Consider the following 15672-nt stretch of genomic DNA (forward strand, 5'->3'; position numbering starts at 1 on the left):
GAGCATGCTAGAAGAACAGGAGTACTTGTGGCACCTTAGAGACTAACAAATTTATTAGAGCATAAGCTTTCGTGGACTACAGCCCACTTCTTCGGATGCATATAGAATGGAACATATATTGAGGAGATATATATACACACATACAGAGAGCATAAACAGGTGGGAGTTGTCTTACCAACTCTGAGAGGCCAATTAATTAAGAGAAAAAAAAACTTTTGAAGTGATAATCAAGCTAGCCCAGTACAGACAGTTTGATAAGAAGTGTGAGAATACTTACAAGGGGAGATAGATTCAATGTTTGTAATGGCTCAGCCATTCCCAGTCCTTATTCAAACCGGAGTTGATTGTGTCTAGTTTGCATATCAATTCTAGCTCAGCAGTCTCTCGTTGGAGTCTGTTTTTGAAGTTTTTCTGTTGTAATATAGCCACCCGCAGGTCTGTCACTGAATGACCAGACAGGTTAAAGTGTTCTCCCACTGGTTTTTGAGTATTTTGATTCCTGATGTCAGATTTGTGTCCATTAATTCTTTTGCGTAGAGACTGTCCGGTTTGGCCAATGTACATGGCAGAGGGGCATTGCTGGCACATGATGGCATATATCACATTGGTAGATGTGCAGGTGAACGAGCCCCTGATGGTATGGCTGATGTGATTAGGTCCTATGATGATGTCACTTGAATAGATATGTGGACAGAGTTGGCATCGGGGTTTGTTACAAGGATAGGTTCCTGGGTTAGTGGTTTTGTTCAGTGATGTGTGGTTGTTGGTGAGTATTTGCTTTAGGTTGGGGGGTTGTCTGTAAGCGAGGACAGGTCTGTCTCCCAAGATCTGTGAGAGTAAAGGATCATCTTTCAGGATAGGTTGTAGATCTCTGATGATGCGCTGGAGAGGTTTTAGTTGGGGGCTGAAGGTGACAGCTAGTGGTGTTCTGTTATTTTCTTTGTTGGGCCTGTCTTGTAGGAGGTGACTTCTGGGTACTCGTCTGGCTCTGTCAATCTGTTTTTTCACTTCAGCAGGTGGGTATTGTAGTTTTAAGAATGCTTGATAGAGATCTTGTAGGTGCTTGTCTCTATCCGAGGGATTGGAGCAAATGTGGTTATATCTTAGAGCTTGGCTGTAGACAATGGATCGTGTGGTGTGTCCTGGATGGAAGCTGGAGGCATGTAGGTAAGTGTAGCGGTCAGTAGGTTTCCGGTATAGGGTGGTATTTATGTGACCATCGCTTATTAGCACAGTAGTGTCCAGGAAATGGACCGCTTGTGTGGATTGATCTAGGCTGAGGTTGATGGTGGGATGGAAATTATTGAAATCATGGTGAAATTCCTCAAGGGCTTCTTTTCCATGGGTCCAGATGATGAAGATGTCATCAATGTAGCGCAAGTAGAGTAGGGGCGTTAGGGGATGAGAGCTAAGGAAGCGTTGTTCTAAGTCAGCCATAAAAATGTTGGCATATTGTGGGGCCATGCGGATACCCATAGCAGTGCCGCTGACTTGAAGGTATATATTGTCCCCAAATGTGAAATAGTTGTGGGTGAGGACAAAATCACAAAGTTCAGCCACCAGGTTAGCTGTGACATTATCAGGGATACTGTTCCTGATAGCTTGTAGTCCATCTTTGTGTGGAATATTGATGTAGAGGGCTTCTACGTCCATAGTGGCCAGGATGGTGTTTTCTGGAAGATCACCGATGGATTGTAGTTTCCTCAGGAAGTCAGTGGTGTCTCGAAGATAGCTGGGAGTGCTGGTAGCGTAGGGTCTGAGGAGAGAGTCTACATAACCAGACAAGCCTGATGTTAGGGTGCCAATGCCTGAGATGATGGGGCGTCCAGGATATCCAGGTTTATGGATCTTGGGTAGCAAATAGAATACCCCTGGTCAGGGTTCTAGGCATGTGTCTGTACAGATTTGTACACATTATCACTTCAAAAGTTTTCTCTCTCTTAATTTTCTCTTAATTAATTGGCCTCTCAGAGTTGGTAAGACAACTCCCACCTGTTTATGCTCTCTGTATGTGTGTATATATATCTCCTCAATATATGTTCCATTCTATATGCATCCGAAGAAGTGGACTGTAGTCCACGAAAGCTTATGCTCTAATAAATTTGTTAGTCTCTAAGGTGCCACAAGTACTCCTGTTCTTCTTTTTGCGGATACAGACTAACACGGCTGCTACTCTGAAAAGAGCATGCTAGAAATTCAAATAGGAGTCCTGCATATCACCAGCAAAATTATTGAAAACTTCCATACCTGATGTGCTCAAAAGGATGGAGCAGACAGTTAGAACAGCGTGACAGTGTGATAGATGTGCCTGCAAAACCACACTAAAATGATAGGTCTCATTTGAGGCTCACCAGCCTCAATGTTGTCATTTTAAGAGATTCCTAGGACTTCTAACAAACAGCAAAATTTGTTCAAGGAGCTTCAAAACCAAGCTTTCAGGACAATGTGTTATTAAAGTACTCAGATGCTGTAGGAATAACTCAGAGCAAAGCATAAACTGTAGTGGGATACTGGCACACTTTAAGAGTAGTTATGATTATAAATTATGGTTAGATGTCATCACACTTCAGTTGGCAACCACGATGCACTTAAAGTCTATGTAGTCACATGAATGCCCCTTCACATCTTTGCATTCAGTGAGCAATTCATTTAGGATTGCCAAAAAGCTGTAATCCTTGCATGTTCTCAGAACAATTGTAAGATTAGCTCTGAAATTTACATCTTGGAATGCTTGACCCTGAAGCTGCTAGGCAATAGTGTCATTCCATTGAACTCAGTGGGACTGTTTACATAAGTAAGGACTAATTGTGGATTGCAAGGATTGGGCCCTAGCTGTCCTATCAAGAAAACAAAACAAGAGCAGTTTCTACTCTTAAACCAGATGGGTTTTTTGTATTGGTGTTGGTCTGGTTGTGGCTTTCAGTAGCACTTTACCAAGAGCTGGGGGGAAACTAAGTTTGACTTGTAATGTTTTTGTCACTCTGTCTCTGCTTTTTAATTAAAAAGCAGAGACAGAGTGACAAAAACATTACAAGTTTTTAATTAAAAAGCAGGTGCTTGATCCAGCATCTAATGAAAAAAATCCATCAATATCTGTGGGAGCAGGAGCCAGCCCCAAAAATCCAGTCGTGAAGTCCATACCTAGACACCAGGGCTGGCTCCAGGCACCAGCCCACCAAGCATGTGCTTGGGGCGGCGCCTGGAGGGGGGCAGCGTGGCGGGGCCCCAGCCAGGCTCACCGCCCTCCCCCCGGCGCTCCGGCCGGTCAGGGAGAGCGGAGAGACGCGGCGGGCTTGCCACCCTCCCCCCGGCGCTCCGGCCGCCGGGGAGAGCGGAGAGCCCCAGCCGGGCTCTCCGCCCTCCTCCCGGCACTCCGGCTGGGGGGGGGGCACGCTGGGGGAGGGGGCGCACGCTGGAAGTGGGGGGGCGGCGGGTGGCTTTTTTGCCTAGGGCGGCAAAAAAGCCAGAGCCTGCCCTGCTAGACACAGACATCAATGGAAGATTTGCCAGCATAAAGACTGCACAACTAGGCCCTCAATGAGAAATGTTGGCCAGGTTCAGTTCATTTCATGGTGGTGTTGAATGGTAAAGCAATATGAATAGTTAAATTTCCAATAACTCTTATGTGCCTGGTTAACCAAGCTGTTCAGAATGTTCGCTGCCCAGTAAGACTGGAATTTCTTCTAGCAATTTCCCCCTGTGGGTTTAGGGCCAAATTATGAACTGGTTTACACCTTGTGATTTTCCAATAACTTCAATGGAGGATCAGTGCAAAATATAGCCATTGTACTAATGAGCCATGGAGTTACTCTAGTTAACACTAGGTGAGGATCTGTACTACCAGTCCTCTACTGTTTTGAAGAAGTCTCAATTAAAATTACAACCATGCAAACAAAGCGTTAATTTTATTTTATAAACAAAAAATGAATAATTAACTTTAGAAAAATAATGGTCATTAGTACTCTTTCCAGAGCAATTGCCCACATTCCACTGCTTTGTATGTCATTAATACTTTTCATAAAATAATTTACAGCAGTGCAAAATAGTTTATTTAGCAATATGATACTTTTCATAATGTGGCTACTGCAGTAGTTCATTTTTCATGTGATGACTAATGCCTTGACAAGATTAAAGTGCCACACTGTGATACTCACAAGTGCTGTCTCTTCTGTGTAACTGGCTCAGGCTGGAATGGGGGTGAATTTGGTAGATTTTGATGATTTGGGTGAATCCCTCCACATGTCCAAACTGTTTGTTGGGCTTCTGTTGTTGGTAAAAGAAGTCTGTCTTCTGCTAACGCTGTCAGAATCTTCTTTACTCAGCTTTTGTTTTATTTTTTGACAGCAAGGGAAGCTCTGTAAACAGTCTTGCAGGAGGTGTCCACTAAAGAACATGTAGATCCAGGGATTGCAACAACTGTTGAGACTGGCCAACAGAGCAGTGACTGTAATGACAGTGTTTTCAGAATCTATTTAAAAAAAAAAGTATACTGTTTTAGTAGCAGAAGTATAGGAATATTGCCAACATACAGTTAATTTCTTCATTAACCATTTGATTAACCACTGGTCTGGCTGGGCGCCCTCTATTGGCAGCCCTTCAGATTGTGGTGGGGGAATCCAGCCTCTGGATCCCCAGGTGTTATAAACCCAAGCACTGTCCCAGTCTTGGGGTCCCGAGGCACATTGTTAGAATGAAGACCCTCTGTCTTACACTTCATCTGGAGAGCTATGATCTCATGGCACCCTGCCCAGCCCCTGTAACCAGTATGAACTCCTCAGGCTCCCTCGTCTCTTACACACACCTCTCCCATAATCTCACCAAAGGTGAGAGACTTCTAGTTTACCTCTCCAAGGGGCCATCATATGGAAAGTGTTACATATAACACAGACATACAGTCCAGAGTTCTACGGTGCTGCTGCTCTTCACTTAATCATATGAGAAATACACAGATCCATAGAAAAATAATAAACTACATGGATTTCCCTTTCTCAGTTTCTTCACCACTCCAGATGATTCTTTGGGCTGGAGTCAGGGACTGTCCAGCATCCTTCTGTTACTTGCATGCTGAAACATGGAGTATTCTCCCCACAACTAGTCCTCTGACCTAGGCTGTCCATGCCCTTCCTTCCTACCCTGTAAGTCTTTAGTTAAACCCCTAACTAGTCACCTGGCTTCCTTTGCTCTGCACCTGGTAAATTTCCATTTTTTCCAGTTCCCCCTCCCCTCAGAGAGGTAAGGTAAAACGGTTTCTCCTTTAGACCAGAGCTCATCCATTCTTCCAAGTTATCATCAGCTGAATAGGGTCCTTGAGTTCTATGACCCTCCTCGTATCTGGTCTAGGAGGAAATGATACAGCACTTCTAGCCCATAGTGGATACAACAAAGCTGATACAGCGATTTTCATAGTAACCACTTCATATCGACCAGAATTCAGCAATTGTACAGACAGATCCTCCAAATCATCCTAAGGATCAGGAAGTCCTTAGTCAGGTAAAACTCCAATTGAAGTCAACTGGACTTTTATCTGAGTAAAGATTAATGACTTCTGGTTTGGGATCTAAGAACCCAATACAGCAAAGCACTTCAGCACATGTTAACCTGTAAGTGTCAGCAGTCCCATTGACATTGAGGCTATGCATACCCTACCACTTACGTTGGTAATACTCATGTTGCTCAGGGGTGTGAATTAGCCACCACCCCAAGTGACATAAATTACACTGACCTAAGTGCTGGGATGGACAGCACTATGTTGACGGGACAGCTTCTCCTGTTGATAAACCTACTGCTGCTCGTTGGGGGGTGGATTAAGTCCCGTCATTTTAAAGTGAGTGGGCTAGAGAGCTTACAGTGGCACAGCTGCAGCTCTCTAGTGTAGCCATAGCCTAAGTGAGTGCTTTGCTGGACGGGAGCCTTAAATCCCAAACCTGAAGTCCGAATTCGATTAGGTAAGAGTGAAATTGACGTCACTGGCAAAACACTAGCTTCAGCAAGGCCAGGATTTCACCCGAAGTTTTTTCTTCCAAAATGTATATAGGTCCTGATCCAAAGCCCATTGAATCAGATCCATAATGCTAGAGATCAAAGAAATAGGCTCTGTTTTTTTCCCTTCAAATAAACTTTGTCATAGAAAAACTTCATCCTCCTACCTCTACTAGTTTAAATTGTCAGACTCTTTCAAGTACTTAGTATGTTCAATTAAAACTTACTTTATGAATATTAAGTCTCCACAGCAATATATTCCCTGTGTTGTATAGTTCTACAAGATTTTTAGAACGTCTCTTCATATTAATCTCTCTATTTAACACAGTGAAATACCCTGACAGGTTTTTTTCCCCCTCCTTTTGAAATCAAAATTATATTAGTCTGCCTCACACCTTCAATTCTATTTATATTCGATCAACTATGTTATGCATTGTGATTTTGGTCTCAATCCCACATTTCTTGTGTAATCAAAGTTCCCACTATTGTCAATGAGAGTTTGAAGTACAAAAGAGTGAAGTACAATACAGTATCATCATCTAAAGTTTCTGGCTTCTAGCTTTCACTTTACATATATACGTATGAGTACTTTATAATGAATGAAAATTACTTCCAGAATTTTATCCATAACAAGGGCAAAATGAATTCACTGTGCTATTTCTGGAATAGACTTTTTAATTTAAAAACAAAGCACACCTGGAGTTTTGAATTTTGGGGGAACATTTTACTAAATTATGTTTGTTCAAATTAATTCAGCAAATATTTTAATCACAACCATTTACCTTTTATTAAATCAGAAAGCAAATGTGACCATTTCCTTCCAGAAGAGCTGATTGTTTACAAACAGCAAATTTATAATCTCTAAAAGCTTTTGTAAAACATTTGAGCTTAGCGCTTTTTTTAGGCTGATGATACTTTGATATTTTCCTTGGCTGTGTACAGATAGCTGAAGTATCAGACACACTGTGAAAACCTGGGAAATGCAAAATTCTCTTCTTTTTCTATGTTTTTTGAAAGGTAGAAGTATTACAAGTCAAACATTTAAGTTACCACAGAACTTTCAACAGGCATACAAGACGGTTGGCAGCCTCCCTGGTTACTCTAGGGCAGTGGATCTCAAACTTTTAGTATTGGTGACCCTTTCGAGCACCAAGCCTCTGAGTGCGACCCCCCCCTTAGAAATTAAAAACACATTTTTTATATTTAACACTATGTTAAAATACTAAATTTTAACCCTATTGCTTAAAATGAATTTACCATTTCTCACTGCTTTTAAATTAAGACTAAAACACATTTTTATCGAATTAAATGTAAGTGGAAAAGTTATTTTTAAGTAGAATTTTATTTTAATACTTGACAGCAATTAATGACCTGAAGCAGCCAAAAAAAATCAGTGAGATGGATGATGCTGTTTATTTGACACAAGAAGTTTTATTCTTGATGTTGTTTTAGAAAAGGCGCATCTGATGTCGTCCTTCAAATCAAGCCTGTTTCGAGATTTCGTCTTTATTGTGAGAAGGCTGGGAAATCCACTCTTGCATTCGTAGGTAGTGGGAAATGGCAGAAGGACTCTCAGGGCCATTTCAGACACCAGTGGGTATTCACTTGCAACTGAGCACCAGAACTGGTTTGGAGGCAGCTGTGTGAATTTTGCTTTCACGTCATCATCATTGATTATGTCGACAAACTGTTCCTGCGTGTGAATATCGTGAGTAGGTAACTGCTCAGCTGTCCCACTGAAAGGGTTCTTCACCAGGCAATGAAGTGCTTTTGGTAGCACTGGGAAGTAGTGTGAGAACTCTTCATGAAGGGCTCTCAAATGTTCACGGATCGCTGACTTGAGAGCACTATCAATGTTAACTTCCTCCTCCTCGCTGAACGAGGAAAGTGTCGGAAACATGCCATATCTGTCTGTCTCCAGCTTCCTGCACTACAGATCCAACTTCATCTGAAAGGCTTTGATTTTATTAGTCAGGTCTATTAACGTTTTCTCCTGAAGTGACAGATTGAGATCATTAAGGTTACCAAAGATATCAACTAGGTATGCCAAGCAGAGAAGCCATTTCTTGTCACTGAACATTTTGTTCAGCTCTTGTTTCTGTTTTCACAGGAAAAACTCTGCCATCTCTTCATGAAGTATAAAAATGTGCTTTAATGCACGTCCCGTAGAAAGCCATCAGCTTTGAGTGTGGAAAAGTAGAACTTCATATTCACCACCCATTTCATTGCAGAGCTCTCGAAAGAGACAACTATTCAGAACACAAGCTTTAATTTAGTTCACTGCTCGCATAACAACATCCACCACAGCATTAAGGCATATTGGCAATGTCTTTGCAGCTAGGACTTGACGATGGATTCCACAATGAGTGACAATCACATTAGGTGAGACACACTTTACCTTCTGCTGAAAGCCAGACCATGCACCCATCATTGCTGGAGCACCATCAGTACAGGTACCACAAAGATTTTTCCACTCAATGCCATTGCTTTCGAAAAAAGCATTCACCTTATTGAAAATGGCCTATGACATTGTGGTTGTTTCAAGTTGTTCACAGAATAAGAACTCATCCTTAACATCCCCAGCATTAACAAACCGTACGAATGCTATCAGTTGCGCGCAGTGAATAACATCAGTAGTTTCATCAAGTTGCAGGCTAAACATACTGAAAGCAGAATGTTTAATTTCGTGCACAACTTGTTTTTTGATATCTTCAGACATCTCACATATTCTGCGTTTCACAGTATCATTAGACATGGAAAGCATATTCAGTTTTTTGGCAATATCATTGCCAACCATAAGTGCCACAATATCTTTGCATGCTGGCAGAATAAACTCCTAACCTACTGTATGCGGTGATTTGGTACAGGCAATGCGTAGTGACACAACACAAGAGGCCTCCACAGTGGAGGACATTTGCTGTTGGAAACTTCCATCAGCATCAAGCCTGGCCTTCTTTGTTGGTTCTTCTCTGCGTTTGAAAAAAACCCATGTTTTGATTTTTATGCTCAGGATGTCTAGTTTCAAGATGTCGCTGCAGTTTGCATGGTTTCATTGATTCAGCAGACAAAACTTCACAGCGGTTTTTCAGTACCAAAGGTGATGATACTGGTAAATCCAAGTTTAATGTAAGACTCGAGATACTTTTGTTTTTTAGCGGTTTTAGCAGTACACGTGGCCATTATTTTCAGGAGAAAGTTTGCATTTGTGTGTCTGACTGTTAATTACTAAAGTACTTGTTCAGCTGCTAAAGAATCAAGCCCTCTAATGTTGTCTCAGTACCAGGGCCAGCCATAGGAAAAATGGCTCCCTGGGCAAACTTCTATTTGGCGCCTTCTTTGGAGGTGGAGCAGGGCTAGAGGTGGAGTGGAGTTGGTGGTGGAGCTGGGCTGGAGGAGCTTGGGGCTCTGAGGTCCGCATATGGTGGTGATGGTGGCTCACAACCAAGTGCCTGGCTGGGCTCACAGTGGGTGGCGGGGCTTGGGGCTGACAACCCTGTGTGTTGCAGGGCTGGGGGTTAACAACCTTGTGCACGGCAGAGCTCCCAGCTAATAACCCTCACCATAGCCAGGCCCCGCCTGACAACCCCAGTACAGGGGTCAGGGCTCACAGTGTCATGGATGCCCCAGCTTACAGCTCCATTCCTGGTTGGGGTCGGGGAATCACAACACCACGCCTGGCCAGGATTGGGGCTTGCAGCCCCACACAGGGGTCGGGGCTTGCAGCCCCAAAGCAGGGCCGGATTAATCTTTTGTGGGCCCGGCCCCAAACATATTTGTGGGCCCCCATGGAGGCAATGGAACATGGCGCAGGGAAGTCGGTCCCCAGAGCGAGGGGCAATGGGGCATGGTACGGCGGGGGCAGCCCTGATCCGCCCAGTGTGCAAACTGGCAGTGCCAGATGCACACTGGCCCACCCAACCCTGTGCTGCCAGCATGCCCCTTCAACCATGGGGGTGGGCCCATGTCATGCCACACAACTCCCAATGCCCCCCCCGACTCCCTATGCCCAGTGCCCCTCCACAAGTGCACAGTGCTCTGCACACCACCACCCCACCCAGCGCACCCCCGCTCTCAGCCCAACCACAACTGCCCAGCACCCCACACAGACCACCCCCACTTCCTAGCAGTCCAACATGCAGATCGCCCCCACCTCCACTGCCCAGTGTCCTTCCCCACAGCCCCACCACAACTACATAGCGACCCCCCCCAGACCCCCACTGCCCAGCACCCCAAAGCACACAAACCTCCCCCACTCCCCAGCATCTCCTACCCCCTCACATCCCAGCATCCTCCTCACAGACCCATACCCTCAAGCCCTGCCCCCAGGCCCTGCTGAGCCAGCACAGAGCAGGGATCCCCCCCCTCCCAGCACAGTGCTAGGGGGCAGGACAGCTGAAGCTTGGGAGCACAGAGCGGTCCTGTCCCCTGGGGCCCCACCCAGCCCTACGCACCTGGCGCTGGTGCTGCCCAGGGCGGAGGTGGCGTTTCCTTGCATGGGCGGAGGGTAGCTACCAACTCCCCCAGCCAGGAGAGGCACACCCACCCCCAGGGAGCCTGAAACGGATGGTCACTAGCCCGAACTGGCAGCGTCTGAGAAGAGCAAGCAGTGGATGGGAGGAAGGGATCATGGCACAGGTGCTGACTTTTGGTTTTGTTAGTGAGTGCCCCATCCTAGCTCTGCCTCCTTCCCCAAGGCCCCACCCCCCACTCAACCTCTTTCTGGCCCCGCTCTGCCCAATCCCCCTAGACCTCTCTGAATGCCTCCTGCCTGCTGACCCTCGCCCCTAAATGCCTCCCACCTGCCGCCCACTCCTTTCTGCTCCCTCCTGCCTTACAGGCGAGGTGTGTGTGCTGGAGGGGTGCTCTGCCAATTTTGAGGGGAGGCTATTTTCAGCATATTTATACACTTTCATTCTAGTTTTTGAATGTGTGTCTATCATTGGTATCTCCCCTTCCTGATGTTTCCCACTTCTTGCTCTCCATCTGTGTCCCTTTGCCCATCTTTCTCTCTCTCTGTTCCCCATCTCCTGGTGGCTCTGTCTAGGAGCCGCTCCCACCCACGCACTCAAAGAAGCTCTGTCTCCACCTAACCCCACCCCCTGCGGCCAGCCCAGAAACTGCCTGCCCTGACACAGAGAGAAATTTAATTCAACAGCCCAAGAGAGAAATGTCCCATTCATTCATCCTGCTGTGTGGCTGCTGTGTCACTCCAGCTCCTCCCAGTCCCCGCTGTGGCAGCCCACGCTGGCTTTGAAGCTCGCTCGCTGACTCCCTCACAACACTGTGCAACTTTTGTGGGAGGGGAGCCCCTGGTGGGACCATGGCCAAAGGCAGGGGGAGTGGGGGGTTTGCTTCCTCCTCCGGGCTGCTGCAGCCCAGCATCCTGATGCAAGACAAGCTCAGGTGTCCCAAGGTGAAGCAAGGCAGCGTCACCTGACTTGAAGCTGATACAGGGTGGGTGGGTGGGTGTGGATGCAACCATAGGAATTCCCTGGGAGCTGAAGGGGAGGCGGGGTGTAGATCCAGGAGAAGGAAATCAATCCTTCCTGACGCGGGGAGGAGGGGATGCTGATCTGGGGTGCAGGGAGATAAACTTCCTCTCTGGGAGGAAAAGCCGCTCAGGCAGGCTTGATATGGGCGGGGGCGAGTTGGAAACAGCTTTGAGCTGGGCAACCGTTACTTTGCCAGGCACGAGAGCCAGCCCTAGAGAAGAGCCTGCAGGGAGGATGCAGCTAGAAGTACTGGTGGTGTGTTGCCCCCTCCTGTCCCTCCATGCACGGGGAAAGGGATGCGGAGGCCCAGAACCCGGGTCAGAACCATAGGGGTTGGGAGCTCCCAGAGCCCTCATGGGAGGGGTCCGGGCACAGGGAGGCTGCTCATTTGTACCTGGGCTGGGGCTGCAGTGAAGTCCCTCTCACCTTGGCCACGGCTAAGCGCACCTGACTGGCTGGAGGAAGCATGGGGAGGGGGCGAGCTGCTGGCCCCAGCCCAAGTTCGCACATCAAACACAAAGGCAAACTTTTCTTAAAGGAGCCATGTTCTTTGGTTTGTCCCCCTGCCCAGCACTAAAGGAGTCTGCAGCTGATTTCTCCAGGTTGGAGGGGGGCCACAGGTCCTGGGGGAGACAGTGGAGTGGACTGAGAATGGCTGGCTTGGTCCTTGAGAAACCCCCCCAGCCTGTACTCCCCCCAGCAGGCCAGCCAAGAAGCTGCCCACCCATCTCCCCCCAGCCAAGAAGCTGCCCCCAGCCAATTTCCCCCACCCCTCCACAGCTAGCACAGAAGCTGCCATGCCCTGGCTGCTTGTCCCCCTAGCCCAGCTCCCTCTGCCCTGAAATTTAAAAGGACTCACACCTGCCTGCAGTGGGAGGTGGGAGCCCACTGGGAGCTTCAGCAGATGCAGGGAAAACAGCTGATAGGCAGGGACTTCCTGCCAAACAGCTGATTGGGTGCAGCCAGCCAAAGAGCTGATAAGGGCTGCTGTGTATGCTAAATAGCTGATTGGCAGTTGCCAACAGCTGATCTCCCTGGTGGCACCTGCGGGTCATAGGGTGGGGAGGAGCCCTGGGCTGGAGAAGAGCCCTAGGCTGACCAGCTGAGTGGAGTGAACAGTGGGGGAGAAGAGCCGGGGGGTGTAGAGGAGCCAGCTGCTCTTGGTACAGTGCAAGTGAGCGGACCACGCCAGGTCCCCTTTTGAGTTTGGGTATGGCACCACTGTAAACCCGGTACTGCCCCACAGCCCTACGCCTGGCCGGACCTCATAGCCCTGCTCCTGGCCAGGGTTGGGGTTGGGGCTCGCAGCCCCTCGTCCGGGTCGCAACCCAGCGCAGGGGTAGAGACTCATGGCTCGCAGGGGGTCACGGCTCGCAGCCCTACACAGTCGCTGTCGGGGCTCGCAGTTCGCAGCCACGCGCTGGGGTTGGGGCTCGCGGTCCCCCACATAACCAAGTTGCAACCTCCCATGGGGTTGCGACCCCTTTGAGAACCAATGGTTTAGAACAATCACTTAAAACAAAACAGACAAACAAAACCAGAAACCCTTAGTTACTTTGTAATAGAACGGAGTTTAAGAGGATTTGCTCGTGTCAACTGAACATTGCGTTTTGATCTAACCCAAGCAAAACAGGAAGGCATTGCACCCACTCCTGCAGTTCTTATTCATGGAACACACTCACTGAAGTCAGGGGTATTTGTCCATGTACTGTACGATTTAGCCCCTCAAAGTTATTTAGCTGTGATATACTGTAGAATCTTTCCTAGATCTCCAAAGGGCCTGATTCTGCTCTCATTGACTTCGGTGAGAGCAAGTTTAGGCTCTAGGTTTACACCCCTCCCAGACACAAACTTTAAAATGAAATGGAATCCCCAAATTAGTTATTTATTTTCCTCTTTTAACCTATTTGAATGCAGGTAAGTGGCAAAACTGAAACGCTTTCAAGACTGACAGGAGAAAGGCTTTCCAGGGTAGCAACTGCATTTCATTATTGCACCAGAACATTATGTCTGTCACCAGGGCCAGCTCCAGGCACCAGCTTGTCAAGCAAGTGCTTGGGGCGGCCACTCTGGAGAGGGGCGGCACATCCAGCTATTCGGCGGTCGGTCCCTCACTCCGGCTCGGAGCTTAGACCTTCCGCCGAATTGTCGCCACAGATCGCGATTGCGATCGTGGCTTTTTTGGGGGGGCTGCTTGTGGCAGCCAAAACCCTGGAGCTGGCCCTGTCTGTCACTCAGTAGCAAAAGCAAAACAGTAAGTGGGAAAACATTATTTAACTCATACCTGCAATATAAACACAAATAATCCTTTAATTTATAAACAGCAACAGAGGGTGGCACCTTTAAGACTAAATTTATGACCTTTAGTTTATGTAAAACTTTTTTAGGAACATGATGATTTTTATTCAACATGTTTCCTTAAAGAAATAATTGAGGTGGAGACAAATCACGCCATCAGTTTTTCAGCAGAACTCCACATTTGTTTTACAGGGGAGAGTTGCTTAAAAATCAAAAGCCCTGTTATTCAAATTGTTCCTCAAGAACAACTGAAACAGCGGGGTTCCCTTGTCAGAGCTCGCACTGTCATAATAGCTACTATCAAGGGCAAACTATTAAAAAAAAGGCAGGGTTTGCTGCTCTGAGTAAAACTAAGGTGATTTCCCCATTATCATCTAAAGAAATAATCCTTGGTCTGGATCGCCCCTCTGCTCCCTCAACACACCAGAAGGCGGGGGGGGGAGAGTACTTTACATCTCTCTCCCTCTCATAATCTGTTCTGAGTTACTTCGGTGTGAGTGCGGAGTCACTCCGGATGGCAGCAAGATAAACCAGAGCACCTCCCTTCACCTACCGATCCAGGAGAACTGCGGGTCCCAGACGGACCACATCTGGACGGTGAAGAAGGGCGCCCAGCAGACGATGTACGCCGAGATGATCACGAAGGTCATCTTGACGGTGCGGATCTTGGCCCGGGAGATGGTCTTGACGCTGCTGACACACGGGGTGGGCAGAAGCCCCCTGCGGAAGGCGCCGCCGGGGGGCCCAGCCGCTGCCGCCGCCCCCTGCTTGCGGCGGGCCCCGCCGCCCCCTTCCCCGCGCCGGCGGGTCTTGCCGCGGATGTTCCGCCAGAGGTGGCCGCAGATGAAGCCGTAGCAGGTGGCCAGGACCAGCACGGGCGCCACGAAGATGCCGCCGGTGATCCAGGTGACGTAGGCGCGGGGCCCCCAGGGCTGCACGAAGTGCGCCCAGCAGTCGTAGACCTGCGAGCCGCGCTCCACCTCGCTGAGGGAGAAGATGAAGTACTGCGGCGTGCTGAGCAGCAGGCTGAGCGCCCAGGCGGCCGCCACCATGGCGTGCGGGCGGCGGGCGGGCTGGCGCAGGGTCTGCAGCGGGTGGCACACGGCCACGTAGCGGTCGGCCGTCATGGCCACCAGCAGGTAGGCCGAGGCGAACATGCCGAAGACCTGCAGGTGCTTCACCACGCGGCACAGCCCGTCGGGCCCGTGGAAGCGGTAGGTCACCTCCCAGCACAGCTGCGGCAGCACCTGGAAGAAGGCCACGGCCAGGTCGGCCAGGCTGAGGTGGCGGATGAAGAGGTGCACGCGGGAGGCTTTGCGGGCCGTGCGGCGCAGCGCCAGCAGCACGAGGCCGTTGCCCAGCAGCGCCGCCGCGAAGATCAGCCCCAGCACGGCGATCTCCAGCTTGGCCAGCTCCTCGTCCCGCCCGTACGGGTCCCAGCCGGCCGCGCGGCTGGCGTTGGGGGCGGCGGAGCCGGGCGCCGGGCTGGGGCTGCTCCCCGCCGCCAGCCGCCACTGGCTGCCGTTCCCGGCCGGAGGCGCTTCCCACGAGGGCCCGGGGCTGGCGGCCGAGCGCATGGTGCCGCCTGGCGGGACCCTGCCCTCGCACTTCCCGCTCGCGTCGCCGCTGCTGCTCTGCCCTGGCTCCCACCGCCTCGGCTGCCCCCAGGTTCTCTGTGAGCGAGCGAGCGCCGGGGGCCGGTGCCTTTATCCCGCGGGGTGGGGCGGGGAGGGGCGCGCCCGTCTCAGAGGCTGGACAGCGCTTGACGCCAGCCGCCCCCTCCCCCGCTTCCCTTTGCAGCAGCGCGGCCGCCACTGGGAGGCTGCCCCGGGGCACAGGAGCTGAGCTCTCTACCCCCTTTCCCATCCCCCTTAGGTACCTTCCTCCAGCCCCTCCCGTCCCC

General features: G+C 49.3%; 1 protein-coding gene across 1 annotated transcript; it reads right to left on the reverse strand.

Moving 5' to 3' along the window:
• Positions 1 to 3438: 3438 nt before the first annotated feature.
• Positions 3439 to 15346, reverse strand: AVPR1A (arginine vasopressin receptor 1A). The gene is made up of 2 exons (XM_034754778.1): positions 14323 to 15346; positions 3439 to 4468 (listed from the first exon to the last, which is right to left on the reverse strand). Exons 1-2 carry the CDS (start codon positions 15344 to 15346, stop codon positions 4182 to 4184), a joined length of 1311 nt encoding a protein of 436 aa, XP_034610669.1. The 3' UTR covers positions 3439 to 4181.
• Positions 15347 to 15672: the final 326 nt, after the last annotated feature.

This window comes from Trachemys scripta, chromosome 1 (genome assembly GCF_013100865.1).
Source record: "Trachemys scripta elegans isolate TJP31775 chromosome 1, CAS_Tse_1.0, whole genome shotgun sequence".
Taxonomy (NCBI): Eukaryota; Metazoa; Chordata; order Testudines; family Emydidae; genus Trachemys; species Trachemys scripta.

What these genes read in the sequence shown, in the direction of transcription:
- AVPR1A (XM_034754778.1), bottom strand. Translation starts at nt 15,346, where the DNA reads ATGCGCTCGGCCGCCAGCCCCGGGCCCTCGTGGGAAGCGCCTCCGGCC. An exon ending in CCCGCAGTTCTCCTGGATCG is followed by an intron (nt 4,469 to 14,322) that starts GTAGGTGAAGGG and finishes TTTTTTAAATAG; the next exon opens with ATTCTGAAAACACTGTCATT.